Genomic DNA, 26,484 nt, shown 5'->3' on the forward strand with positions numbered 1-26,484 from the left:
ACACCAGCATCCTAAAGACGCCCCTGCGTTTTCTGCTTTCTGCAGAGGTTGCGGCAGGCCAGCCCTTGAACACGGGCAGTAGGAGAGCAGATGGGAAGAGGGGCAAGGGGAGCCTGGAGGGCTGTGGGGGCACCAAAGCAAGGAGGATGAGGGGGACAGGGCCACCACCCTCCACCTGCAGAGGCTCTGAGACCCCAGTAAGGCAGGCTTGCTTCACCTTCCTCTTTACTCGGGAAGCTCAAGAACAGGCGGACTTTCAAAGACCTGAGTTGGCCAGGGGCTCAAAGTTCCACCTCCAGAAAGGCCTTTTGGGCCTTGGTCAGAGGGAAGTCCCTAGGGGGCTCTGCCAGCCCCCCCCCCCACTGCGTCTTTCCAAGATGCTTTATTGACCTGGTTCTCCCAGCAAGAGAGGAAGCCTTAAAGGGCCCTGTTCTGCTATTTATTATCAGTAGTATTAATTAACCTTACCATGACTACAAAGTAGCTTTTCGTTGAACATTTGATGGAGGGACTGTCTGTATTCTCCCTCTTCTCCCTCCCCCTTCATTGTTTCCAAAGCCAGAGATGCCCGAACCTGCCAGGCTGCCCTGACCCCCACCCACATCGCACCTGGAAGCCACTCTCGTTTTGAGCGGGCTCTTCGGTGAGGATCCACGAAACCACTCTGTACACGCTCAAAGGCACCTTTGTTTATTGATTTTATCCGCTGCCCGGCCTGAGGCCGGGCAGCGCATCGCCAACAGTCTACGCCGGGGTGGTGCTCTGGCTCGAGCAGACGCACCAAACGCTGCCTGCGGGGAAGTCGCTCCCCTCCCTGCCTTGAGGTGGCAGCGCAGCCCCGCAGAGCGGAAGGCGAAGCCGCAGCCAGGGGGCTCGTGGGCGCTAGGCGGCGCTCCCTCCACTTCCTTTCGTTCCGTTGGGTCCTCGGTCGGCTCTGCCGGAGGGAGGGAGCGCGTGCGGGCCCGCCCGCGAAGGAACGAGACCAGACTGCCGCGTAGCGGCTGCAAGAGAGCCCGAACGCGCTCCGGGAAGGAAGGCTTTGCCGCTGCTCTCCGGCGGCCGTCCCAGCCGGCTGAGCCCTCGCACCGAGGGAGGGAGGGACTGACTGGGAGCGCGCAGCTGCAGGCGCCCACTTGCCCGCCCGCTTTCCTGGCGCGGCTCTGCCGACGTCTCCGGGCCCGAGGTGGAGGGGGGCGCCCTGTCAGGATAAGAGTCCCGGCGAAGAGCGCTTGCCGAAATATCTGGCACGGCCCGGATCCGCCGCAACTAGCCGGAGGAGGAGAGAAAGCCGCCGGGTCCCGCCGCTTGCTGACCGCGGCGGGGGGGGGGCAGGAGAGCAGCAGCAGCCAGCCCGGACTCCTGGGTTCTCTGATCGATTCAGCTCGCTTCCCTCCTCCTCTCCCCGCGGACTGCCTCTGTGGCTGCCACGTGCGATGCTCTGCCTCAGTTTCCCTTCGGGGAAGCAGGCCTGGGGTTCCGTATTTTTCTAACTGTGCGCGCCTCGTTCGCTTTCGCCCGCCCCATGTATGACCACATAGCCCGCCCAGAGGCGCCCAGGTGTTAAGAGGTGGGCCGGGAGCCTCTGCTGCTGCGTGCGTCGCTTCTTGTCCTCAGTCGATGCCTATGCCACCTCGTAGTCACAGGGCCGCCTCTTGACACCGGGCTGCTCCCCAGATCATGTTTGCTTGTTATACAAGAAATAAATGGCAGAAAAAGCAAAGCGGCCACGCAGGCACAAACAAGAGAGGGGTCCTCGCAACACGTGCTGGTTTAGTGCGCTTCCTGGAGCTGGCTTCGTATAGGCGCCTGCAACCGTGAGGACGCGCACCAGCCCTCGCTCTGCGGAAAGCCCAGCGCCCTCAGTACGTGCCGACACGTGTCCGTGAGGTGGTGCCGTCGAACACGCAACTCTCGCTCGTGACCGGCGTCTGTGCTCAGAGGCATTTTCGGACACTGCGTTCCCAACCAACCTCCAGTGGGAAAAACGCTCCAGCCGAGCTCGCTTTCCCTGCGCACTGAAGACAGCGGGACTCGCTCGCCTTCGCCTTGGGGGTGGGGTGGGATTGTCCTCGACTGCGTCCTGCCAGGCCGGTGGAGGGCGAAGGCGGCCCTCGTCAGTGGCCCCTCCAGCCGGTCTTGGGCTACGGCGGCCCCCAAACCAGGCGGCGCTTGGTAACGGCCGAGGGCGCGACTTCAAGTCCATCGAGCTGCCGGTGACTCCCGGGTAGTGGGTGCTCCTCCAAGCAGGAGCACGTGGCGGCGCCCCAGCCGGGTTGCTCGGCGCGGCCTGGAGGCGCGGAGTGCGGCGTCAACAAGCCATTCTCGCCTGCCTGCCAGCCAGGTGCTGGTCCCCGACAAGCCGCTGGGAGGCCGCGCCGAAGCGGAACCAGGAGGCGGCGGCGGCTCTTATTTTGACACGGCGGCGGCGCCTGCCTCCCTGCCTGCCTGGAGTAGCTCCTCGTCTGGAGCGGAGCGAGCGCTTCTCTTCCCCCAAATGAGCAGTTGGAGGCGGGCAGAGGCAGGCGGACGCGGCGGCGGGCGCTGCCCGTTGGCACCGGCGGCGGCTTCTGTGCAGGGCGAGGCCGGGCCGGGCGCAGCGGCAGCGCGAAGAGGCGACGCGAGAGCCTCCTCCGCGGCGCGGCCCGGCAAGTGAAAGCGAAAGAGGCAGCCCGGAGAAGGAAAGGACCGGCCGCCGCCGCGCGTCCCGCTTTCGCCCGCGCCTCGCCGGAGACACCAGCGCGGCAGCAGCAGCAGCCCCTGCCGCCGCCCTCCTCCTGCTGCTGCGGCCATGGGCGAGCCCCGCGGCGGCCTCTCCTGAGCAGGTAAGCCGAGACGGAGCGCCCTGGGCCGGGCGGGTCATTGTTTGGCGCCGCGGTGCCAGGCTAGCGCCCAGCCGGCGTGCCTCTCCCTTCCTTGCCCTCCGCCCGGCTCGAGGGGCACACCGAGCCCGGCGCTGCCCCGAGAGGGCTGCGGGCCAAGCTGGGCCTTCCTGCGGGGCCTCCTGGAGCAGCCTGCCTGCGGGAAAAAGCCTACCATTCGTCTTCGGCGGCCCGCTCGCTCGCAGGGCTGCCGGGTGCGTAACTCGCCCCTTCTGCAGGCAAGCCGGGGCAGAGCTCCTGCTGCTGCTCAGGTGGCGGCGGCCAGGTGGCTTTCCGGAGCCCGCGCTGGCCCGGCCTGGCTGGAACTGTGCAGTCTGCCTGATCCGCAATGTCTGGGGAGCGGGCGCTTGTGGTAGGGCGGCGGCATCCCAGCGCTGTGGGGCCACTGGTCTTCGGGAGCCCTTAACAAGGCACCGATAGCACCTGGCCATTAGCTGTTGGTCCGCAGAGGCAAAGCCAGGTGGTGTGGCTCTTGGCAGGAGGGAGTTGTGTGCCTAATGGGGGGAAGGGGAGGGACCAAGACCTTTGGGTGCAGAATTTGGCCCTGTCTTCTCCAGATGTTGGTACCCTTGTGAACACAAACACCCCTTGGCCTCTGGTGGGTGCCTCCTTCCTTGTGGTATTAAAGCCTTCCCAGTAAGAAGTTGCGAGGTACTGGTGCTGTGGTCTTCTCCTGCAGCAGCACCGTCCATTCTCCTTCCAAATCCCATGTTGTTTAGCTGCCTTCTGCTGGGAAGATCCCTCTGCTCCTGGCTTTCCCTGCAGAGGAACTGACCCCAGGCAAGGTCTGTGCTTGTGAGCTTCCTTGGTGGGCCAGTGCCTGGAGTTCACCAGATCAGGCCTGGAACCAGCCACGTGGTTGTGTGAGTGACCCTAACAAGAGTGAGTTGAACTAAATGGAGGCTTCCTCATCCAAGAATCCTCCTTGACCTCACAGTGGAGAATGATGCTTTGTGCTGATTTTCCTGCAGAGCATCTTGATCCTCTGTCTGTGAGAACAAGCTGTGGTTTGGTGCATTGCCATAAACTGCCCAGATCTGAAGTTGAGGGATGGCTTCAGGGTTGTTGTTTATTGGTACCTTCTGTGTTAGCCATGAGCTTGGGCTGGGAGGAATGGCCCTGAGCAAGGTGGTCGCGTTGGCTGGCCCAGCTGAAGGCAGCTTAGCTGTGTGGAAGGAGCTAGCCTGGAGTCACGAAGCAGAGCTCTTGGGCTGGGAGGGTGGGCGTTAGGGCTACGGGCCCCTGTGTACTCACCGCTGGTGGCCAAGACCTTTGAGCAGCCTGACGTGCTAGTCCACAAAGGTCCTGCCTGTGTCTTCCCCGGGCTAGCAGTTTAGAGCAGCGGGCAGGGGAGGGAGGCTGGCTCTCCTGCGCCTTCCCTACCAGGCCTCCTGAAGGCCCTCATAACCCTCTGCGGGTAGCCAAACGGGGCGACTGACCAGTTTGCCTTTGTGCACTCTCCTAGACTTTCTGGCTGTGTTTCCACTGTGATGTAGCCTGTTCCTGAGCCCCAGGACCATGTCAGATTTGGGAAGGGTGATCCACAGGAAGGCCTGCTGAGTTCAGGGAGTCTGCTTGTCCCACCAGAGCCCGCACAGGAAGGCTGCAGCCTTAGGTGGCAGGCACACACTTGCAGGGTGCCTGCCTGCCCGGGGCTGCACAAAACTGCCAACTTCCTGGGAAATCTGGCTCTTCCTTGCCCTGTTCCTCTGCCCTTGCCCCCCTCTGTGGTCCCTGGGTGTGCAGACCACACATGGTAGGAAGGCTGGCCCGCTGGAGCTGGCAAATCGTAGGGACAGAGGAGGCTGCCTCATACTGAGGTAGACCTTGGGTACATCTAGCTCAGCACTGTCTGCATGGACTGGCAGCCGCTGTCCAGGGCATCAGGCAAGAGTCTCTCCCAGCCCTACCTGGGGATGCTGTTGGGGATTGAACTGGGGACCTTCTGCGTCTGGTCATCTGGTCAGGTGTGCCAGTAATAGAGGCACATCTGCCGGAGAGGTGCGCCCAGGAGTCGCATGCAACGCTGAGAGGTCCTGGGGGCACCTCTGGGATTGTGTGAGGCCTCTCATTCTTTGGGCGCCAAGTGCCTCCTTCCAGCCTTACCATGGCCGCCCCTCATGCGGTGCTGAGGTGAGGGCAGGATAAGTGGCGTGGAGCAGCCACCCCCCCCCCACCTGCCTGCCTCCTCCTGCCTGCAAGGAATTGGATTCCTTGTTTTGTAGCCTGGAAGGGGAGGGGATCCGTGTGGCCAAGTGGCCTTTGCCAGAGGTGGTGACAGGGTTCAGTCCAGGTTACAGCTGGTGTCTTCCGGGGCGTTGGGGCTCCCCTCATTTGGGCTAACAAGGAAGCGTCTCCTCTGAGTTGCTAACAGGAGTGGCTTGTCTAACCTGAGTGCTGCACATTCCATGTTGAGGTCCCTAATGGTGCCCTGGCAGGGAGCATCCGCAACACATCCTTGGGCCCATCACTGCCTCTCAGCCTAACCTTCCTCACAGGGTTGTTGTGAGGGTAAAATGGAGAGGGAAGAACCATGTACCTTGTGCTCTCTGCAGGAAAAGGTGGTCTCTAAATATAATAAACACGGAGATGGGGGCCTTGCGGCGGTGAGGAGGGCATGCATACTGGTTGCTGGGCCACAGGCTCTGTTTTCCGAATGACTTGGGACAGCTTCCCCCCTCCCCTTAGTTCTTTGGTGTGTCATCGCTGGATGCCCTGCTGCCCTTGGCACTGTTTACAGCAGAAACACGCCCACCCCTCGGAGTCTTCCTTCCGTGGAAGCTGCTGCTAGCCTGGGCTTGGCTCGTCCTTCCATTGCGCCTCCTCCCATCCTGTGTGGTGCTGGGCTCCTGAGCTGCTGAGGTTCTCTGGGGCTTTTTTTCCTGTCTCAGGTGGTGGGGATGTAGGCTGCAACCTCTGCCCCACACCTCTCTGTGGTTTATGACTCTCCTGAGTGGCTCACCTTGTGTGATGTGAAGACAAGCATGTGGCTTTGGGGGTGCTGAGGCAAAAAAGGTGAAGCTGTGGACGGGGGGGGGGAGTGAGCAAAATCTGTGAGCTTGCTCTAGCCACTAGGCCTGCACTCAGTCAGCCCAGTGGCTTTTGTGGCTCCCCAGGGTTTCAGGCAGGGCTCTCCTGGAGAGGCCACCAGGAGCAGAACCCGGGACATTTTGCTGCAAGGCAGATGGTGTGCCACTGAAGTGCAGCCTTTGAGACAGGATGTATCCGCCTTGCCCCACCCTGTGCGTGGGGTGGGGTGCAATGGCACCGTCCAAGGGGCTGCCTTACAGTTGGTTCTCCCTCTATGCAGGCCCAGATTTCATGTTGCCTTGGGCATCTTTTAAATGGTATGTGGTTGCCGCTCACGCACCCCCCCAGAGCAAGCTGTCTCATATAGAGATGCTGATATCCGGCTGGGCTTTGGGGGGTCAGGCAAGCTGTGTTGAGCCCGGCTGGAGTGGCCACAGCTGCACCAGAGGCCGGCAGCGGTGGGCCAGCAGGGCTGAAAGCAGCTTGTGTCCTGCAGGCTGGCCTGCCTCCGGTGGCCTTGGTTGAACTCTCCACCCCCCACCCTGGCAAAGGGGTCCCTTGGGCTGGGCCAGCCAGCCAGCGGGGCTCCCACCTGCCAAACAGGAGCAGCCACCTACCCTCCGGGGCCTGGTGCAAGGACCAGCCAATCAGGGCTGCTCGCAGAAGTCCCCGCTGGGGGTGGGAGGCAAAGTGTGTGTGCTGGGGGGAGTCAACCCTTTGCATGGCAGGAAAATTGCTGAGTCGCTGCTTTCCAAGGGGCTGCGGCCAGAAGCAACAGAGCTGGAATTTCCTCTGCCGGGTGCCAGCTCATCCCGGGCAGGCCAGTGTGTCTGCGACAGGGCCAGGCAGAGCGGAGGTGGAGTGGGGCGGGGGCTCCGGGAACACGGGGGGGGGGGAGGCTTGATGTGAAGCCAAGGGTGCCTCCTCCTCCTCTGTGCCTGGTTCTTATTTTCCCTTGCAGGACTGAGCTGTTTTGCATTAGGAAGAGGAGGAGGCTGCCTCCCTTCTCCCCCCCCCCGCCCTGCTCCAGGGGCTCCCCATGCAGCTGCTAATGAGCTGAGCCTCCTCATCTTCTCTCTTCCCACCCCCACCCCCTCCAATCCTTGGCTGCACTTGGAAATTTTTACAGCCTTTTCTGGTGGGAGGAAATGCCAGTAAGGGGTGTCTCTTGCTTTTACGAGGGGGTTCCGGTTGAAAGGGGAGAGATGGGGGGGCTAAGGCAGCACTCCCTCTCCCCGCTCTCAAGAATCGCTTCTGATGTGGGGGGGTGCTGGTTGTGGGGGGGGAGATCCTGGCCATAGCTGCGATGCTGGTGCTTGTGAGGTGGGGGGGAGTCCATCATGGAGAGGGCAGCCTTCTAGATATTGGCCATCAACCTGGGGCCCCTGGCAGGGGTTATGGGGGGGCAGTGACTCCATGATGCTCTAGCCCAGAGTCAAGGTGGAAACGGGGACAAGGCAGCCTCTTGGCTGAGCCCGGGGCAAGGTGAGCCCAGGGTCCCGCAGCCGTCCTCTCTCCACCTGCCATCCATTGTAGCAAGGTTGGGGGTGGCTATTAGCAGCGTGAGATGCCCAGGACTGGAATCTCTTTGGACCCTTCACCCGTGGGGGGAGCAGGGGGAGGAGAGAAGGGGGTCTGGATGAATTGCGCAACTCTTCCAACAGGACCTTTCAAGTTTTCACTCTCTTTGGCTTCCTGCCATTTTCAAGCCCCCATCAGACCCCCTCTCCCCCTCCTCTTCCTCGCTGGTGCCCCTCCCCTCTGGATCTTCAGCACCCTTTTCCTTGGAAGGTGGTGCCTGCCACTGAGAGTACCAGCTGTGCCTGCCAGTGGGCCTAGTCAGTCAGTCGTGTGCTCTCACAGCATCCTCGTCAGGAGGCATGGTGGCCAGTCACCACCAGGGGCAAATACCCGGGGGGGGGCAGCTGCCTGGGGCAGTCGAGGCTTCCTGGTGTATTGCTGCTGGAGAGGCTTGGCAGTTCAGTGTGTCCTGTGGGCTCCCTGCTGAGCAAGGGACGGTACACACCCTCTGTGCCGCTGTTGCTGCTTGCCTGGCTACCCCCTTAGAGGGGTACGTTGTTGAGTTGACGCTTATTTGTCTTGACTTTCTGGCCCTTGTCATCAGCCTGGCTTTTCAGTTACAGTCAGTTTTGGGTTTTGATTACAGACCTACCAAAACATAGGTACCAAAACTGTGTCCCATTCCGGTAAATGCAGTAGACGCACCTTCAGGGCCATCCTCCAGGACCAATTGATGTGGGACCTCAAGTAGATTCCTCTCTCTGTTAGGATGGTACTGATGCATTAGCCTTGGTTTTGTTTTTAAATAAATCTTTTTGCATTAAGGCCATTGCTTCAAGTCCTTAGCTCCTAGGCGCTCTGAGGAAGGGCATGTACACATTAGCTGCTGAAAACACAGCGAGGTCATTTCCCACCACTCTGTTTCAAGTTGCATTTGCATGTTGCTATACTCATCAGAGAGGGGGTGGGGATGTCTTCACCTGACACACATTACCTGTTTGTTTCCCTGCCCCTGCAACCCCCCCCAAAAAACTTCATGAAGTTGTCATCTGTTGCATGCGCATGCTCAGGTGCAACAGTGGCCTCAGATGTACACACCTGGCTTAACTGCGCAGTGAATGTGTCTTAGGTTTTCCAGTTGAACTGAAGGTGGCTTGAGGGAAAATGCATCAAACCACAGTCTTTCTCAAGACACTCCAGGATTGGTGTGGATTGTGCCTAGTGTTGTGTGTTTGCAGCTTCAAAAACTGACGGTGGGAGTGCACTGGAGGCAGAGTAAACGATAATGTGTACACAGCCAAAGATATCCTGGAAGGCTCCGTCAAAAATCTTCTTGAGCTATTAGCTGCTGAACTGTTTGGGCCTGAGCTTCTCTGTTAATATTGTCAGAATTTTATGTTCCTAATGCACTTTTAGGCCAATTTACAGCTTAAACATGGAGATGGAAGAGAGCTAGGAACTTGATAGTCTTGCTGTCTTGAAAGAGTTTTCTCCTTCTAAAGTTATTTGATGTACATGAGGATCTTTCTCTTAAGGGAACAAACATTCTGTTGAAATAGGGAAAGGGAGGGGGGAAGGTGTGTTCCAGCCCAGGGTGGAGGAAAGTGAGGGGCCTCAGAGGCCTTCAAGAGCTGTGGAATTTTTTTAATCTGTCATAGTGATTCATGTAATCTGAGCAGGTGTGTAGTCGTCCAGGGTCATGGGGGGTCATGGATCCCTTACTTTTTTGGTAAGCAGGGTCCCAGCCAGGACCCTGTGTACAAGCCAATCAGAATGAAAAGAGAGCATGTTAGTCACTGAGAAGAGTCCTTGTCCCTTTGCATTGATTGAAGCCAAGCAGAGTAAAGGAGGTGAGTCAGCCGCTGAGAAGACTCTTCTCAGTAGTTAACTTACAGGCTCCCCTTTCATGCTGATTGGCTGCTAGGGACATCTGTTGTAGTGGAGTGTGGACTCGGAGATGACACAGAGAGCAAGGGGAAGTGGAAAAGGGGACGTGGCTGTGAGAGGGCATGGCGTGGCTATCATAAAGGGACCCTGCACTTCTGCATGTGCCACTACACTTCAGTAGTTAATAAAAGCAATGAATAGATTAAAGCTTGCAGCTGCATTTCTAAGCATTGCACATCATGCCTACTGTGTGAATTGTGGCTTTTTTTGGTTTTGGCCACAGAGCGTCTCTCCTCTTGGCCACCTCGCATCACAGCTTGTAGTGAGCAGGCCGCCCACTGATTGCAAGAAAGACCCAGCATTTCTTTGACGTGGGGTGGGGGGAGGAGACAGATTACGTTATCTTTATCTTATGCCTTTTTGTGGACTTTTCCTTTCCCTGCCCCCCAGGAATAACTTCATTCACCCTTAACCAATTATTTGAATGAAAGAGGCCAACAGTGGTGCTGCGGCCTGAATTGTACTTAACAAACCCGCCGTTGGCTGTTATAATTTGGCCTTGGATCTTTCCATGCTGAAGTCAGGCAGTTTATTCCTGGCTCCTTGGGCCAGCTCCTTCCCTCTGTCCTTTCCTTCCAGCACGCTTTTGGTACGGCTTCGGAGGTGTGCCTAGCCTAGGCTCAGATTTGGGATTATGTGGTATATTTGCACAGTTCACTGATACATCATATCTCCTAGGGCCAGGGTCCCCCGATTGCAATGGGGGCTATCCTTAAGGAGGCCCAGGCATTCAGAAGAGGAGTTCCCTCCTCTTCCCTCCCCACACTGGGTGTGCCTTCTGTGGGTCAGGAGGCAGATTACAGCTGAGACGGGGAAGCACTCTTGGATGGCTTGGGCGGAGGCAGCTGTCTGAATGCTGTGACACATGGCTGTGGAACTAGGTTGAAGCCCACCCAGGAACTGCTCCTTTCTCCCCTTTGACAATTCAAAGCAACATTCCAACCTAGAGCACAGCAGGGCACCAGCGGGCAACTCAAGGTGCCTGCACAGCAAAACCTCTAGGAGACTCCAGCAAACAAGCCAAGCTGCAACCTGCAGAAAAAAGTGACCTGAGAATGGGGTGGATTTGGCATGTGCTTGGGTTGGGCTCCTGGGTCTAGGAGGCTCCTCTTGTCTTGTTAGCCACCTGTAGTGACCACCTGGGAACCACGGATGGGCCCCCACCTTGGATTACACAACAGAAGGAAGGTGGGACATTTGTCAGGAAATAATTCAGATGCCAAGATGCGGAGCCGGCCCTGAGCTAGCCACAACCTTTGGAGCAGGCTCTGTGTACAGTGTGACTTTTTCTCCTTGGATTGGGTGAGTCCCCGAGCCCACTGGGCCAGCTGTGCTTGGCCGCTCCTGTTGTGCATCTCCCTAGCAGAGATGCTCTGCTCCCTTGGGAGGGCTGGGAGAGAGGCAGACTGCAATGGCTGGGGCTCAGATGCTAGACAGACGCTTGGGGGTCTGGCCCACCCAAAGGGCCCTTTCCAGGATCTGTTTGTAACTTGGCTTGTTTTTTGCCTGGTTGGGAAAGGGGGCTGGGCTGTGACTGCCTCCTGCATCTCCTGTGCCATAAAATGGAGGGGGGGCCGGGGGGGGGTCTGTCACTTCAGTGGACTCTGTGACAAGGAGCCAAAGGAAGGGAGGTGGGACTGGCTGGACTGAGCCAGTCTAGCTGCTTCTACTCTCCTATGTGAAAATTCTCCCAAAGACCCAGTAGCAGCGGTTCTCTTCCAGGACTCCTGCGGGGAGGGGAGTGTCCAGCGTGGGCACCCTCTTTGTCTGGTGTGGCTCTGCGGATGAGGGGGCAGATGCTCAGCTGCCTGCAGAGGTGTCTGGGGCTGCAGTCTTCTAGCATCAGGCTGCTTTCCATCTCCCGGGATGAACATCGGGGCAAGGCAGTACTCTGCCCTGGGTGGAGGGAGCCTTGTACCAGTTCCTGTCCCTGAGCTCTGCACCTCCCTTCTGTCAGAAATGTAGCTGGTAAGGCAATTTCATTTGGCAATTGAGGTGAGCCCAGCAGTGGGGGGCAGAGATGGGGGCTGGCAGGCCTGAGCTGGCACAACTGTGAGCCCACATTTTACAGCATTGGTGGTGAGGGGGAGTGCTGGAGGTTCACCTGCCAATCACCCACAGCTGCCTCTGGATCAGTTCTGTATGGCTTTGCGGGGGGGGATTTCCCAGGGACTGCCCCCTCGATTCTTGGTGTGCTCTTCTGCAGCCATTGGGGCTTGGCGCTTGTTTTTAAGGGAGCAAATGCCCACCCCACTCTCCATGATTCTCTGCCTCACATGGTGCAGTATGTGATGCACCATTCCTGATGTTCCTGGTGCTGGAGGGGGCAGGACCCCACTCAGTCATAGGCATAGGCTTATAGTGAAGTGAGAGGGAAGCTTGGGACCTGGTGCCTCTCTTCTGTGCTCTCTATTGTCTGTGGATCTTCTGTGGCTGCCATGCACGCAGAGTCTGGCTGAGCCATCCCGGCTGCAAGTTGCCTGCACCTTTCCTGGATGCTCCCTCTGGGGGCACTGCTGGTGTCGGAGAGCCTTGGCAGTCGCAGCGCAGTACAGCTGTGCTCATCGGTGGCTGCTAACCCTGACAGCGGTGGCCGGCCTGCACAGAGGCAGCATGGCCCTGAATGGCAGTTGCCGGAAGCCACAGGAAGGGAGGGCGCTCTTGCGCTCCAGTCCTGCTTGGGGGTGTCTTCCCATGGAGGCATCTGGCTGGCCACTGTCAGAACAGGATGCTGGACTAGATGGGCCACTGGCCTGATCCAACTATAGGCTCTTCTGATGTCCTTCCTGGCCTACCTGGGAAGAGGTAGTCGGTGGTGCAGGCAGGTCAGTTCAGACTCTGGGCTGGCTGGGGTGGCTCTTCTCCCCCCGCCCCCCACCTTTTAGAAGGCAAGGTGTATTCCTTCAGCCACTTCCAGTGCTGTAAGCCAGCCCTGCTGCTGCATCTGGGAGCCTGGACTTCTGCCCCCGGTCTTCGTGCTCCTTATATCTCTTGCATCTCACTGAAAACTGCCCTGTGTTTTGGTGTCTGGGATTTCACAGGATAGTGTTTGGGGGTGAGGAGTGGATAAGCAGGATCGAGGCCTATGCACGACTTTCTGGATAGAAGGAAAGTGCTGATTGAGAGGAGGTAGAAGCCTACCCCATTATGTAGCAGAATGTGGGGCAGGCGCAGAGTGGGGCAGGAAGTGGGCCGCCTTGCCTGGGGCACTGGAATTGCCTGGGAACTAGAGAGCCCCGCACAGCTGAGGACTGGCTCCCTAGAGGACCTTCTGGGCATGGGATGAAGTGGGGAGAGGGAGGGAAGTTGCCAGGCCCTTAATTGAAACGGGGGACCCCCACGAGTGCTGGAGGGGGGACCTCCTGTCTGTATTGGCGGGGGAAGCGATCTCTGCTGGCTGCAGAGTCCATATGCATTTTTTCCTCTCTGTGGGGCGGGGGGGCAAGCAGCTACAAAACTCCCATGTTTGTGCCTCTAATGCTGCTCAGTGTGGAAAGGACTGGACCTGCTGCCACCGAGGGAGGGAGGCCCCCTTGTCTTCCTCCACTTCCGTCTCCACTGGAAGGAAGGAGGCTGATGCAATCGGCAGCACCAGGCAACTCTGGGCTGCCGTGAGAATGTGTTGCTGTTTGCAGTGCGATAAGTGGTACAGCTGATAACATCCCACCATGCTGGCCTCTGGCGACCTTATGCTCTGCTCCTGTTGGAGCAGGGAGTGAGGCAAGATGGAGAAGCCAAAAGGGGTGACTTTGGAAGCATCTCTGCGCATGCACATGCACCCTTTTCTGCAGAAGGCGCAGGATTCTGGAGTGTTCCCATTGGGCTGCCTGCTTCCCTCTCCAGGTGCCGAGGCATTTCTACCTCTCCTGTATTGCTGCTGGGCCAAAAGGGGGCTGGGTTTAGATGGGGGCTGTTGTTGGCCCCCCTGGGATGAAGCTTTTGAGTGCTGCCTGCTTTTTGGGAAGGGGCTGTCCTCCCCCCCTCCCCCCGTGTGTCTGCACCTTGTTGCCCATCTCTGTCATCTGCTGCTTCAGTTGCATATCACATACACCCCAGTCTTCAAAAGCCAACCCTCCCTGCAGGGATTGAGCAGAGCTGTTGTCGCTTCCTGCAAGGGGTTAACGAAGCCACAGCTTGCTCAGTGCAGCAGGAGGGGGTGTTAGCGGTTTGCTCCAGTTGGCATTTTTCCCAGAGTGCTTTGGAAAAGCACTGACCTTTGACCCTCAGTACAAACTCAGCCCAGCACGTGGGAGGCAGAAATTGCTCCCAGACCTTCAGGCTCCAGCCTGCAAGAGACGCTTGCCACAAAGCAGCCATTTTCTCCCTCTAGAGCAGGCTTTCTCTCCTTGGATCGGCTCCTCCTCCTTTGCTGGGCTTGCGCGTGTGCTCAACACTAGTGGGGTGACATCAGGCTGTGTCACAACAGTCCTGTGGAGCGGGCAGGTGGCCGCCACTGCCCCTGGTAGGGTAGCGGCACCAACTGCCCCAGGCATGGGGTCTCTCACATTTGGGCATCCCCTGCTCTCCTGCCAACACCAGCAAGAGGAACCGTTTTGGGGTTCCCTTTGTGCGGCACAGAGCCAGTCCTTCCTCTACAGGGGTTGAGGTTGCTCAACAAGAGTGAATGTTTTAGCAGGGGTTGACTTTCTGCAAATGAGGGCTTGTTTATTTTATTTGAGCTATTCATATACTGCTTAATCACCAGACCTTGCTCCAAGGGGCTGGTGCATTGCAAATGGAATAACCACCCCTGGATAGAACTCTGTAGGAAGCAGCCTGATCTGGAGCCAGGCCCTTGGTATTGACTACACTGGCTGGCAGCGATGCTGTGGATTGAACCTGGGCGTTCTGCTTGCTAAGCAGGCGCTCTGCCACTGAGCTGTGGCCTCCAGGAGGTGCCTCTGCTCTGGATTAGGCACTCATCGCCCCCAGCAGCCGCAGCAGCCGCAGAGCCGCTGGAGCCAGGGGACATTCCTAGTGCCATGGACAGAAAGCCGTCTCCTTTTTGCCATCTGCGGGAACTGGGAAGGGATGGCACAGGCCAGGCCATGGTTGCGGACTCAGTGGCTCCCTGCAGTGCCCTGCCTGTGTTTGCCTGCTGACATCCAAGCTAGGCCAGTGCAGGTCTGGTTCCCGGCTGCAAAAGTGTTTTGTTTTTAACTGTGCATGGCAGGCAACCAACTGGCTGAGTCAGTGAGCTGGCTGGCCACCAGAAATCAAACTGTGGTTTCTCCTCCGTTCCCTCCTGCGTGCATTTTTTTCTTTCTTCACTTAGCGACAGTTTCATGTATTCACAACAAAGCTCTTGCTGCCTCTGGGGGCTGGAACAAGCGTGAGCTAGTTGGACCCCTCCCTTCTCTATGGGGAGAGCAAGCTGGGTGGCAGCATTTGGTATTTAGGGGGTGGGGTGGGGGGAGAGCCGCCAGGGCCAGCCAAGGGGACTTCACTCTCTCTGATGCCCTGTGCGCTGCGGTGGCCTCCAGCGGGTCTTTCAGGAGAGGGTGTCTCAGCCTGCCCTTGCTGGGTCCCCAGGAAGGAAGAGCTCTTTGGGCTCTTCTGCTTCCCGTTCCAATGCCTGGATGGTGCCTCCTTTAGGCAAGGCACTGTGGGGAGGAGGGAGGGAGATGCTCTCTGTGCCTAAATTCAACATCATGAAGGCTTGTAGCATCTTAAAAGCCTGACTCATTTATTAGGGCGTAAGCTTTTGTCCGCTTCATCAAATGATCAAGCGGACACCCAACATCTGATGCCACAATACATCGGTTAGACTTCAAGGTGCCACAAGACTTGTTCTTTTTCAGCAGCAACTGTAAACATGGGTCTGTTCACACGACTGATTCTCCTGGGGCAACAACCCCCGAACATTTCTTTCTACATCTTCCCAAGGGGAAATTGGCTGTTGACATGAACTTGAAGGGAGCCCCAGCCTAGTCTATGGGAAGTTTGGGGGCACTTGACTTTCTCCAGTTGCTTTTGTGGGTTAAAAGGTGGTGAGAGTAGAAGCTGGCCTTGGAGATCTCCCTTCCTCCCTGTCAGATCTTTGGCTGTTGGGTAGGTCTATTCAGAGAATGGCCCAGAACAGCTCCACACGCTCAGGTAAACAAGGAGGAGGGCTCGCTATTGCACAACACATTTAGCATGAGGGCTGTGTGCAAATAAATGTTGCTGGCAGGGATTAGAAAAATCTTTGGCACCTGGGCTCCTCAGAACGGGATCCTGGCACCCAGGACTTTGGAAGCCTTTCCAGCCCTGACTTCAGGGGAGTTGTGTTAGGAAAAAGAGAAGGTTTCTTAACCTATCAGCCTCATTCCTTAAAACTTGCAGAATTCTCTGGATCTGTTCCCAACTCAACTGTAGAACCAGAAAGAATATGATCCTTATATGAGCAAACTGCGGGAACTTTGCTAAATATTAATTCTCTTCAGGCTCAGCTTCCACCTGATTACCATGTGCAAAGAGTTCAAAATGCACCAGCCGCTGCCGCCAGCCACCATGTGTATTGCTGTTCATTGCAGCCGAGGACAATAAGAACCATTCAGACATGACACTGAAATGGGGGCTGGTTGGGCTGTGCATATGATGGCAGGTTTGCTCTGGAGGGGCCAAGACAAGGGGAACTTTCCCCAACAGGGTCCCACGAACAAAATGTCCGCTGCCTCCCAGCCCCCTCCTCCTCCCCCCCCTTAAGGGTGTGTGTGTATGAAATCAATGATTAAATTGAAGACAAAACTTTATGCTTCAACTATCATAGGAGTGTCATTAAAAATAAACAGGTTCAAGATGAAATCTAAATTTAATACAAAATGATGAAGCCTACAGTTGCCTACATGAATTCCACAGCCCTCTGTCAAACATGGGCTATGGAGCTGCCTTTCCTGTTTTCCTGTTGCATGCCTGCATTTTCTCTCTCTCTCTCTCTCTCTCTCTCTCTCTCTCTCTCTCTCTCTCTCTCTCTCTCTCTCTCTCGTATTTGAAGAAAAGAGGGAATTGTGAGGGAAGCCATCAGACTCTTGAGGTCAAGCACTCCATGGTATCCAGAATAGGTCTTGTATTGTTACCTTTTATTTGTGTGTGTGTGAGGGAATCCCTCCTGGTCCCTGGGTCTGCCAGTCATAGCTGCAAAAGTGTTAAATTGTTTTGAATTTTTTAAATTGTGTTTTAAATTGTTTTTAAAATATGTGTTTTAAATTTTTATATTTGTTTTTGATGTTTTTAGTTGCTGTAAACCGCCCAGAGAGCTTTGGCTATGGGGCGGTATACAAATACAATAAATAAATAAATAAATAGCAACATCAAGCACTGAGCCCCACCTGGGTGATCTTGAATACTTGCCTACCTGAGCTCTGTAGAGAGAGTGTGTGTGTGCTTGTCAAATTCATGAATTTGCATGAGTCTACCAACCGGAAAGTGGAGATTTACTTTCCATCTTGTATAGAAACTGTCTTCTGTTCAGTAAGGACCAGAATTGAGTCAGGAAATTCTGGGCAGCTGGGTTGAAACAATGGTGTGAGGAACAGTGTTGGGTACCTTTCTCCTTTTGGGCGAAAGCATTTTGCAGGGTGAGTGGGAGGAGTGATTTTGAGTGGGGAAACTATGGGGGGGGGAGAGCAAAGCAGTCCACCCACCCTCTGCTCAGGAATTGGGTATAAGAAGAACAAAGCAGGTTTCACCTTTCACCTTCAAGTAAGCAAGAGTTCTTCCTTGCAGGTAGCCAAACTTGCCAGTCCCCACTCCATCTCCTTGCCTCTAACTTGATATCATTCTGAAGTGCAGAGGAGGCAGAGGCAAGCTGTGTGATTTGGGGTCCACCAGGCTGAGTTTTCATTGAGACTTCTGTCTCTCTGGATCTTCTTTTCAGGGCCTGTGGTGGATGTGGGTCATCCTGAGCATGCAGGGCACTCATTGTTTGCCAAGTCTTGCTCAGGAGTGGGCATCTTGTCTGCAGCCATATATTGGCTCTGGAAACGGGAAGGCGAGCCTCCCTCCCTCCCACCCACCCACCCAGGTTACAGGCACTGGGCAGAAAGTGGCTTTCCTTCTCTGTCAGTTTAGAAATACCTGCACAGTATGTGACCCTCCTGGAAGAACAAGCCACCCTCTAGCTGTTGGGGGCAGCAAACCCAGGAGGCTTATTGTGCTTCTGGGAGGGGGCGTTGTTTGCACCAGCTGTGCAGGCAGGCTTAGGATATGGCCTTGGTTAGGACTGAGGAGCTTTGGCTACAGGACCTCGTTCAGCAATGAAGCTGGGTGACCTCAGGCTGCCCTTGGGCAAACACACTCTCCTGGCTTAACCTACTTTGCAGGGTTGTTGTGAGGATTAAAAAAAACAAAGGAACCATGTCTGGCATTTAGTGCTCCATAGAGGAAATGCAGAAAATAAATGTAATAAATACTGAAACCTGCAGTCTGCTGTGTTTGTCTGGATTTTTGGGTGAGGAGTTTGTACTGACTAGTCCTCTTGTGGGAAACAACGTCCAGCTTCCCAAACCATGTCATTGGAAGAGAGCAGAGAGGAGGCGATAGCCATGTCTCTTGGAGAGCCACGCAGAGCGCTGCCAAAGAGATGTAGCTCAGGGGCAGAGCACCTGCTTTGCCCACAGAAGGTCCCAGGTTCGATCCCTGGCACATCCAGATGGGGCTGAGAGAGACCCCCATCGGAAATGCTGGAGAGCCGCTGCCAGTCAGTGTAGACAATATTGGGATAGATGGCCCACTAGTCTGACTGCTTTATGCTCCCTTCCTGGGTGAAGGCTGCCCTGACTTGGCTGCCTTCAGAGTGGAACTGTAAGGGGTCCCTCTGCTCTGGACCCAGCTGGTCCTCTGAAGTCTGGTATACAATGAGGACATTCTCACACTTTTCTGTTAAAACTGGACATTGCATGAGATCCCCAATTAAAATGGCTCAAACTAATATGACCCTCATCCTGCTGCAAGTTGCTCTCTGCGCTGTGGATAGTTGCATGGGCTCACCCCCCCCCCCCGGTCCTGGTGCCCATGCAGCCCAAGTAGCCCCAGGCAAGGGCCAGTATGGTGGTATCCCTGCTGGAGCAAAGTTGCTTTGCAAACAGAGACTGGCTGTCCGACACCAGGGGAGGAAGGGGGTGAAGGCCTCCTGCTGGCGTAGCTCAGTTCTAGCCTATGTTATAGTTAGGGGGTGGGGAGAATTTATTTACTGCACTTGTGTAGGTGGGAGGGGATGTGGTGGGCTGTGAGGTATAAATGGGTGTAAAACAGGAAGTAAACCCCACTGGCAGGAGCAAGGTATTCAGATTGACAGTGTCCCAGCAGGAGACTTGGGCCATCATCCCCTGCCTGGGACTAGATGCCCAGAGCAGATGTGTGTAGTAGGGAAACTAGCTGCAAGATATTCCCTGGAAATGTCCCAGGCTGTGGGTGATGCTTCACTGGGAAAGGAGGAGTGAGAGGAAGTGGCAACATGATGCTGAGCTATGTCCATCTTGGCCCTGCTTGGCCAGCAGTACAAATGGGGCAATGGGAAGAAGCGGAAGGGTCTGGTCCAAGGTGGTTTATGGGGGCCTGTGTCTGTCAAGTTGCCTTCTCCAAGCGGATGCCATCCAGATGTTTTGGACTGCAACTCCCTTCAGCCCCAGCTAGTGCGGCCAGTTGTCAGGGACGATGAGAGCTGGAATTGGAAACCTCTGGAAGGCCCCAAGTTGGGAAGGCTGTTGTAGAGTGCAGTGGCCTTTGTAAATACACCTAGCTTCCTCTGTTTTCAAATCTTTTTTTGGCGGGGGGAGAAAGAAATTATATAAAACCTGTTGCATTAGCTGACCTGTAAACTTTGTGTGTTCCATCATTTTTTAAAAAGACATTTATGCTTCTGCCTGTCCCAGCGTCCTCTGCTGAACTATGCAGGATTCAAAGACATATGAGCATCTCAGTTCTTACGTGTCCTTAAAAATAAATAAGTAAAGAAAGTCTGAATGATGCTAAGAAAAGAAAAGTTTTCAAGCTTGCAGGCACTGCCTGAGGAAGGCACAGAATGCAGAGCCTCTGGCGAGGAGAATAAGGGCTGAGACTTGGCCCACTTGACACACCTCTAGGCCAGCAGAGAAGCTTCCCATGTTCTCTTCCTCACCACAGAACCAGTCTTTCTTTAGAACCTCTCATTCTGAAAAATGTAGGGAGCTGGCTGTGTTCTTCAACCTTGGGTTCCCGGATGGTGTTGTACTACAACTCCCATTGTCCTCAACCAGCTTAGCCCAGCGGGCAGGGTTGATGGGAGTTGTGCTCCGACATCATCTGGGGGCGCAAGGTTGAGGAGCACTGGTGCAGATCAGACACTTCTCTCTCTGCCCTTGCAACTGATCCTTGCAGAGTGGTGGTGGTTCAAGGGAGCTTCGCTTAAGTGTGCCACCGTCACCACCTCTCCTTTCCCTGGCATTGGCAGGGCTTGTCCACCCAGGCTGGCAGGGCCCCTGAAGGTCCACTCTGGGTTGGCTGCAGAGCCGCCTGGTGTGCCCCATTGGCCTGTTGCAGGATGAGTGCTGCTACCCCGGCCTCTTCTCTTGCTTTGCCGTGGCTGCTGTCGGCTGCCTGGAGCTGACCCCCTCCCCCCACGTAAGTGTGGCTGTGGAAGGAGCCAGCTTAGCGCTCCTGAGCGAGGCTGAGGCGCCCTGGATCATAGCATGTCAGGGCAGGATCCTGTGTCACTCCCTGGAGGCTGTTGCTGGCAGACGGTAGCCCTGTGTTTGGGACGGGTGGCTCTGCAGGGGAGGGATCAGCCTTGCGCTGCCTTCTGGTTGCCCACTAAGCTGAGAGTCACGGGTCTGTCCGTGGTGAGCATGTTGGCTTGCTTTCTCCTGTGCCCTAACCCAGCCACCCAAACTGGTTGCGTCTCTCTAGAGGGGTATGATGCTCTGGGTGTGTGTGCACGCATGCATGCATCCTTTTCATAGCACTCTGCTGCGTGGGCAGGGGTGGGTACAGGAATGTGGACACAAGGTCTGCCGAGCATGGTGATGGGGCCGCCTGGTGCTCCGTTTGTAGGTGGGCACAGGGTGCTGAGTCTCCCCAGGCTGGCCTTGGGGATTGCCGGGAGTCCTGGGTGGTGCTGAGCAGCTGGTACCCTGGAACATGGCTGAAGGGCGGCATAAAAATACTTGCTGAGTGTATAATCCCCCTTCCCTGCTGAGTCCTGCAAACTCTCTGGTGACCAAGGTCTGCAGGTGCCCAGCCTCGTTCTTGGTCCTCACCAGCGCAAGTGTTGTTTCTTGCTCTGCTCCGCCCCCTTCACCAGGTACACAAGTAGTGCACCCTCCCCCCCCCCCCCCCCGTTGCCTCCAGCAATGTGCCTCCTTTGGGGTCTGTCTTCAACTAAAGTTCCCCGTCTTTAGCCTGAGGCATGTATGGGGGGGGCTCACAGAAGCCATTACCTGGTAGCTGGAGCCTCTGCTCTTTTTTTTCCATGCCTTAATTTGTCCCATTATATGAACATGCGCAGAGTGGCTCTCTCCCCCCTCAAACTACACAGATGTAGCCTGTCCCTATGGAGATCTGGGAAGCAGTGGTCCCAACCACTCCAAGCAAGCGGGCTTGTCTCCTCCCCCCAGGAGCTCAGAGAAGAACATGGGCAGTCCACTGCCCCCACAGAATCAGTCCTGCAGAGGTGGCCCCTTCTCTCATTGCCCCACCTGGAAACCAGCCAACTGTTTTTGTCCAGGGACAGGAAAACAGGAGCAACGTAGACGTGCCTGGGAAGGAATGTTGGGCCTGTGCAACCCCCGAGGAGAGGGCACCTTCTTGGCTGGGTTCCCTTTATGGCTTTGAGGAGAAGGTTTGCCTGGGAGCTGGAAGGGTCCTGTCCTGTGAGAGACCCCTGGCTTGGCACTGATTGGGGGGGGAACGATTGTGCTCTCAGGTTCTTAAGCCCAGGGACTTGCGTGTCTGATGTGGGGACTGTGCTGGGGGCAGCCTCAGGGGGTGGGGACTCTTCAGCGTGGGAGGGGGCAATTTTGGAGTCCCTGCAGCTTCCTGTGACCCCAACTTGTTTCATCAGCTCAGGATAAGAGGTGATGATTATTCCAGGGAATGTGTGTATGCCACGCAACAGCTGTATTTGTTTTATTTGTTACGTTTATACCCAGCCTTTCTTTCATTGTAGAACCCAAAGTGGCATACATGCGGCTCTCAGGTGGTCTCCCATCCAGGCATGAACCAGACCCAGACCTGCTTAGTGTCAGCAAGGTGGTGGCCTCCTGTGCCTTCAGATCATAGCCTGGGCTGTTGGCAACCACCTGAAGATGCCACCTGTTGCTGTCCTGCTGTAGGGCCCGGTGGCATCTGTGGCTGAAGCCCAGGTGTCCTCCACCACCACCACTTGCAGTGGTGAATATATAGACCCGCTAGCTGTGTCTGCCTGAGATGAGCAAGCTGTGGTTCTGGGGGCTTCTCAGTCCCTTTGGCCATGAGAGCCAGTGTGTGTCGTGGTTAGAGTGTGGGGCTATGACCTGGGAGACCAGGGTTCAGATCTCCACTCAAGCATGAAACTCTCTAGGTGACCTTGGGCCATTCACTGCCTTCCAGCCTATGCTACCTCACAGGATTGTTGTGAGGATAAAATGGAGACGGGGGGAACTATGTACACCACTTGGAGCTCCATGGAGGAAAAAAAGATATAAATGTAGGTGTGGGACACACACACCCTTGCCCCCCCCCCCCCGGCAGGCTGGCCACCAAGGCAGACTCTTGTCGCAGGCAGACTCTTGTGCTGCGCAGGCCTGGGTTAGGCAGCATGGAAATAAATCTCTCCTGGTGTGGAACGAGGAGGGGTATAAATATCCCAGGAGTGATGTGATCTTCCCAGCTGCTATTAATAGGGCCCCAGAGACGAAGCCAGGCAGTGCGACAGGCTGACACTTAAAGGGGCAGTGACTCCCTCCCAGGCTGCAGTGAGAGAATGAGTCTGCATCCTTGCCTGGGGAAGCGGCTAGTGACCCGGCAGTGGGAGACAGGTGCCCGTCAAGGGGAAGAGGGACAAGAGGGCCAGCTGGCTGGCTGGGCTGCCCGTGGGGCAGTCAACCCTCAAGCCCCCAGCTGGATTGCCCGTTTCCCTGCTGTGGAAGTTCTGACTGCCTGGGTTCCTTCGGGGCCCAGCTATACGGCTCAGCAGCAGGAACGGCTGCACGGGGTTGTTCAGCCATTGGCCTGGCATGGTGTCCTCTTCTCCACACAGAGGAGGGCCTTGCCAAGGAAGCCTTTCCCTTCTCCGGTTGTGTCCAGAAGTCTCAGCCTAGTGGCACTGCGGTGGCAAAACTGGAGAGAGCGAGCAGAGCAGCTGCCACGCTGCCTCTCACAGACACCCCAGCAAGGGCACCTCATGGGAGGGAGGGACCAGCAGTGAATCAGTGAATAATTGGTGGGGCCAAGGAGCACCATGGAAGCAGTAAAGCAGTGCATTGGAACAGCCCAGGCCCTTTCAGAGCTTCCCTGTAGGGTGTCCATCACAGTCTCTCTCTTCCATTGGAATCAGGTGAAGCTGTGCAGGGGCTTAACCAGGGTCTGGGGTTGGTAATTGGCTTTGCGAGGGCCGGTAAAGGGAAGCTGAAACCCAACAAAGCCGAGGTGCTGTGCGCTGGGGGTCCCCATGTCTGGGAATTGGGTCATTAGCCTCTTCTGAATGGGGTTGTGCTTTCTCTGAAAGGTCAGGTCTATCGTCTGGGGTACTGCTTGATTCTACCTTGTCACTGAAGCAGCCTCAGTAGCACTTAGTGCCTGTTTCCAGCTCCAACGGATCCACCAGCTGTGACCATTCCTGGACAGGGATAGTGTGGCTGCAGTAATCCATACTTTTGTAATATCTAGCTTGACTACTGCAATGCACTCTACATGGGCTGCCCTTGAAGATGATTTGGAGATTGCAGCTAGTGGAGAATGCAGTTGCAAGAGTGTTAGCTGGTGCAGCAGAACCACACCATATAACCTAAGTCTGGAAAGAGCTGTTGTGCTCATTGGACCAGAGGGGCAGGCGGCAGTCTGGTCTACTTCTGGACAGGAGCTAGCAGCAGTTGCCCTCGCTTCGCCCCCCAGTCCTGACCATTTTTCTTTTTCTGTCCCCACCCCCTCCACAGGTGTTTTGCCCAACAGGAAGAAACCGCAGGGACGTGGAGCTTCCTCCAGTGTCGCTGCCAGAAGCCTTAGCCAATCAAATGCACCCTGACAATAAACTGACCAATCATGGAAAGACAGGTAACAGCAGCGCCCAGCCCCAGCACCATAATGTGAGCCAAAGCCCCACCTGCAGCCTGGGCACAAAGGGCGTGGGGGCAGGGAATCATGGCAGCAAAGCCAGTCAGCCCACCCCTGCCAACTCTGGACTGAAAACCAGCCAGGCTCCCATCCCCGTCTTTGGGGCCTTGAAGGGCAAAGTGAAACGAGAGCGGAGTGTCTCCGTGGACTCGGGAGAGCGGCAGGAAGCCAGCGCTACCTCACTGGACAAGGAGCTGAAAGGTGAGGGGGCCCCCTGTTGGCTGGAGGAGAACTGGCAGGGCAGGGGCACTTCTGCAGCACTGCCCCCTGCTGGGAGCTCCTGCTCTGCCAAGCTCCGCCTTGCCTTTCCCAGGCACCTGCGGCTTGCCTCAGATGCGGGAGTCCCTGCCAGGCTGGAGGGTGGCTCCGTTTTGGCCCTCCGCTGGTTCCTGGCTCTTTCTCCTCTCGCTCTGCAGTTGCCACTCTGGACCACAGGAGTGGCTCATGGTGCATTTCTTGCTTGCAGGCGAAGTGGCCCCCCGGAGCAAGCGGCGCTGTGTGCTGCAGAGGAAACAGCCCTACAGTGGTGACGAGTGGTGCTCTGGACCAGACAGCGAGGAGGATGAGAAGCCTCTCAGCAGCACCCACAGTGAGTCCCCTGAACCATAACCAACGTGCACTGCACTGTGTGCATGCCGTGCTGCGTGCCCAGAGTGCCTGTGTGTGGGGAAATACTGGCCCCTAGTGGTTTAGGTGGAGCCTAAAAGGCTTAGCCGCTTATCATGCATCACTTCACTTTGGGATTTGTGTGTTTTGCTTCCTGAAATTTAATGTTTGTTTATTTATTTATTTGATTTATATCCCACCCTTTCTCGCAGTAGGAGCCCAGGGCGGCAAACAAAAGCACTAAAAACACTATAAAACATCATAAAAACAGACTTTAAAATATATTACAACAAAACTTCCTTTAAAAACATTAAAACAAAACATCTTTGCAAATAGTTTTTTTGAAAAAGCTTTAAAAACATACTAAAAAGCAATTCCAACAGACGCAGACTGGGATAAGGTCTCTACTTAAAAGGCTTGTGGTGAATGGTTCATGTGCACACTATGCCCTCACCAGAGCCTTTGTCCGTGGCCCTTCAAAGCTGCAGCCCTGCCATAGTCTCCCTGGTTCTTAACCTCAAACAATCTCTTTCGTTTCTTATTATTAATGAGTTTTTTTATTATACTCTTTTATTTATAGTAAAATATCTGTCCCAGTTTTCCCATTCAGTGGAGAAACTCATAAAGCAACCAACTGGATTATTGCACATGTATATTATTACATACCTATATTTTTAATACAGGTGGAAGGCAATGATAAACCACCTCTGAATACCGCTTACCATGAAAACCCTATTCATAGGGTCGCCATAAGTCAGAATCAACTTTAAGGCAGTCAGTTTCCATTTCATATTTTTTAAAACCCCAATAACAATCTCATTAAAAGCAGGAAAGTATATAATAGACACACTCCAACACACACACACACCCCGCCACGACTGCCCTCCTCTCCTTTGGTCATTTCTGCTATTTCCTTGTGTGCTTATCGAGAAGGCCTTGCCCCGTCTCCCCTGGGAAAGAGTGAGTGGTTGGGCAGAGAGTGGTCTGTGGTAGCAAGGAGCAACACAACATGAAATGCGCATAGGAGGGAGGGAGTCTTCTCTTGCCATATATTTTTTTTTTTGCAGAATTCTGACCAGGAAATTTCATCATATACAGCTGGGGATTAATATAAACTGGGAAGTTGGTTGAGCCACCCCGCACACCCACACTCAGAATACGGACATCCAGCTCTGTTCAGGCCTTCCAACTCAACGCGTGGAGCCGGTTATCTCTGCTCCCAGCCTGAGGTTCTCCAGCTGACGTCCGCCCTGTCCTCCTTGCCCCACACCGACTGACCAGGGGCTCCTGCTCTTAGCTTCCTTACTCTCTCTCTTTTCCCTGCAGTTTGTAATGTAGCGGAGTCGGCAATGACTGCAGCCTCGCAGCTGGGCCCAGGACTCAACCCGCTGCCGGCTCTGAGTGAGAGCAATGCATCCGGCACCCCCCACGGAGCAGCCCCCGGCCCGAGGTCAGATGCCGGGAACAGTGGCGGAAAGCAGCCATTGCAGTTTGTTTATGTCTTCACCACGCACCTCGCTAACACGTAAGCCTTTGCACAGCAGATTGGGTCCAGGGGCCCCTTTCCGCTGAGGCTGCTTCTGTGGATGTGCAGCTTACCAAGTGCTGCCGGAAAACGACCTCCGCTGCTGCCTAGAGTTGGTGCCCATCTCTGCCGCTCCCCCCCCCCATTACCTCACCTGCAGCTGAGGCTTCGAGGCTGTAGCTGCTCCCTGGCAGGATAGGAAAGCCCCCTTCCCCCTCCTAACACACACACACAAGGCAGCCTGGAGTCAAAGGAAGCTTTTTCCTAGGACCCCCTTCCTCCATCCCTCCCTCCCTCCCTCAGTTGTGTTCAGGCATCCTCGTGCATCCTCTGTGTGCATTGGCATGGAGGCCAGCATCGCAGAGCCCTGAGTCCCGTGGGCAGGAAAGCAGGGAGAGGAGAGCCCAGTTTAGTTCCATGGGATGCGTACGGCCCGGCATGTGAGATGGCTCCCTGATCGTCTCTCTGTGTGCCTGCAGGGCTGCCGAGGCTGTCCTCCAAGGCCGAGCCGACTCCATCCTGGGCTACCATCAGCAGCACGTGCCCCGGGCCAAGCTGGACCAGGTAGGGTTGGGTCCAGGGGGCAGGCCAGGGTTGGGTTGGCCAAGCTCAGCGCTCGCCATGGGGAAAGCGCTGCAGGTGAAGGCTGGGTGCATGGGCAGGAAGAGGCCCTTTGGGGGCCCTGGGAGATCAGCCCCCTCCCCACTG

The 26,484-nt window shown here is 55.9% G+C and overlaps 1 protein-coding gene across 4 annotated transcripts in view; it reads left to right on the forward strand.

The window, feature by feature from the left end:
• Positions 1-870: 870 nt before the first annotated feature.
• BCL9L (BCL9 like) overlaps positions 871-26,484 on the forward strand; it is a 33,874-nt gene continuing 8,260 nt past the window's right edge. Inside the window, exons 1-5 of one of the 4 annotated variants that reach the window (XM_061593295.1) lie at positions 871-2,822; positions 23,468-23,846; positions 24,112-24,234; positions 25,578-25,776; positions 26,256-26,340. In XM_061593295.1, the coding sequence (XP_061449279.1) occupies positions 23,546-23,846; positions 24,112-24,234; positions 25,578-25,776; positions 26,256-26,340 (708 nt within the window). In that variant the 5' untranslated portion in view covers positions 871-2,822; positions 23,468-23,545. The remainder of the gene's footprint in view (positions 2,823-23,467; positions 23,847-24,111; positions 24,235-25,577; positions 25,777-26,255; positions 26,341-26,484) is intronic. The other 3 variants (XM_061593294.1, XM_061593297.1, XM_061593296.1) reach the window with 3 other exon arrangements.

The sequence above is a fragment of the Rhineura floridana genome, chromosome 12 (assembly GCF_030035675.1).
Source record: "Rhineura floridana isolate rRhiFlo1 chromosome 12, rRhiFlo1.hap2, whole genome shotgun sequence".
NCBI classification, from domain to species: Eukaryota; Metazoa; Chordata; class Lepidosauria; order Squamata; family Rhineuridae; genus Rhineura; species Rhineura floridana.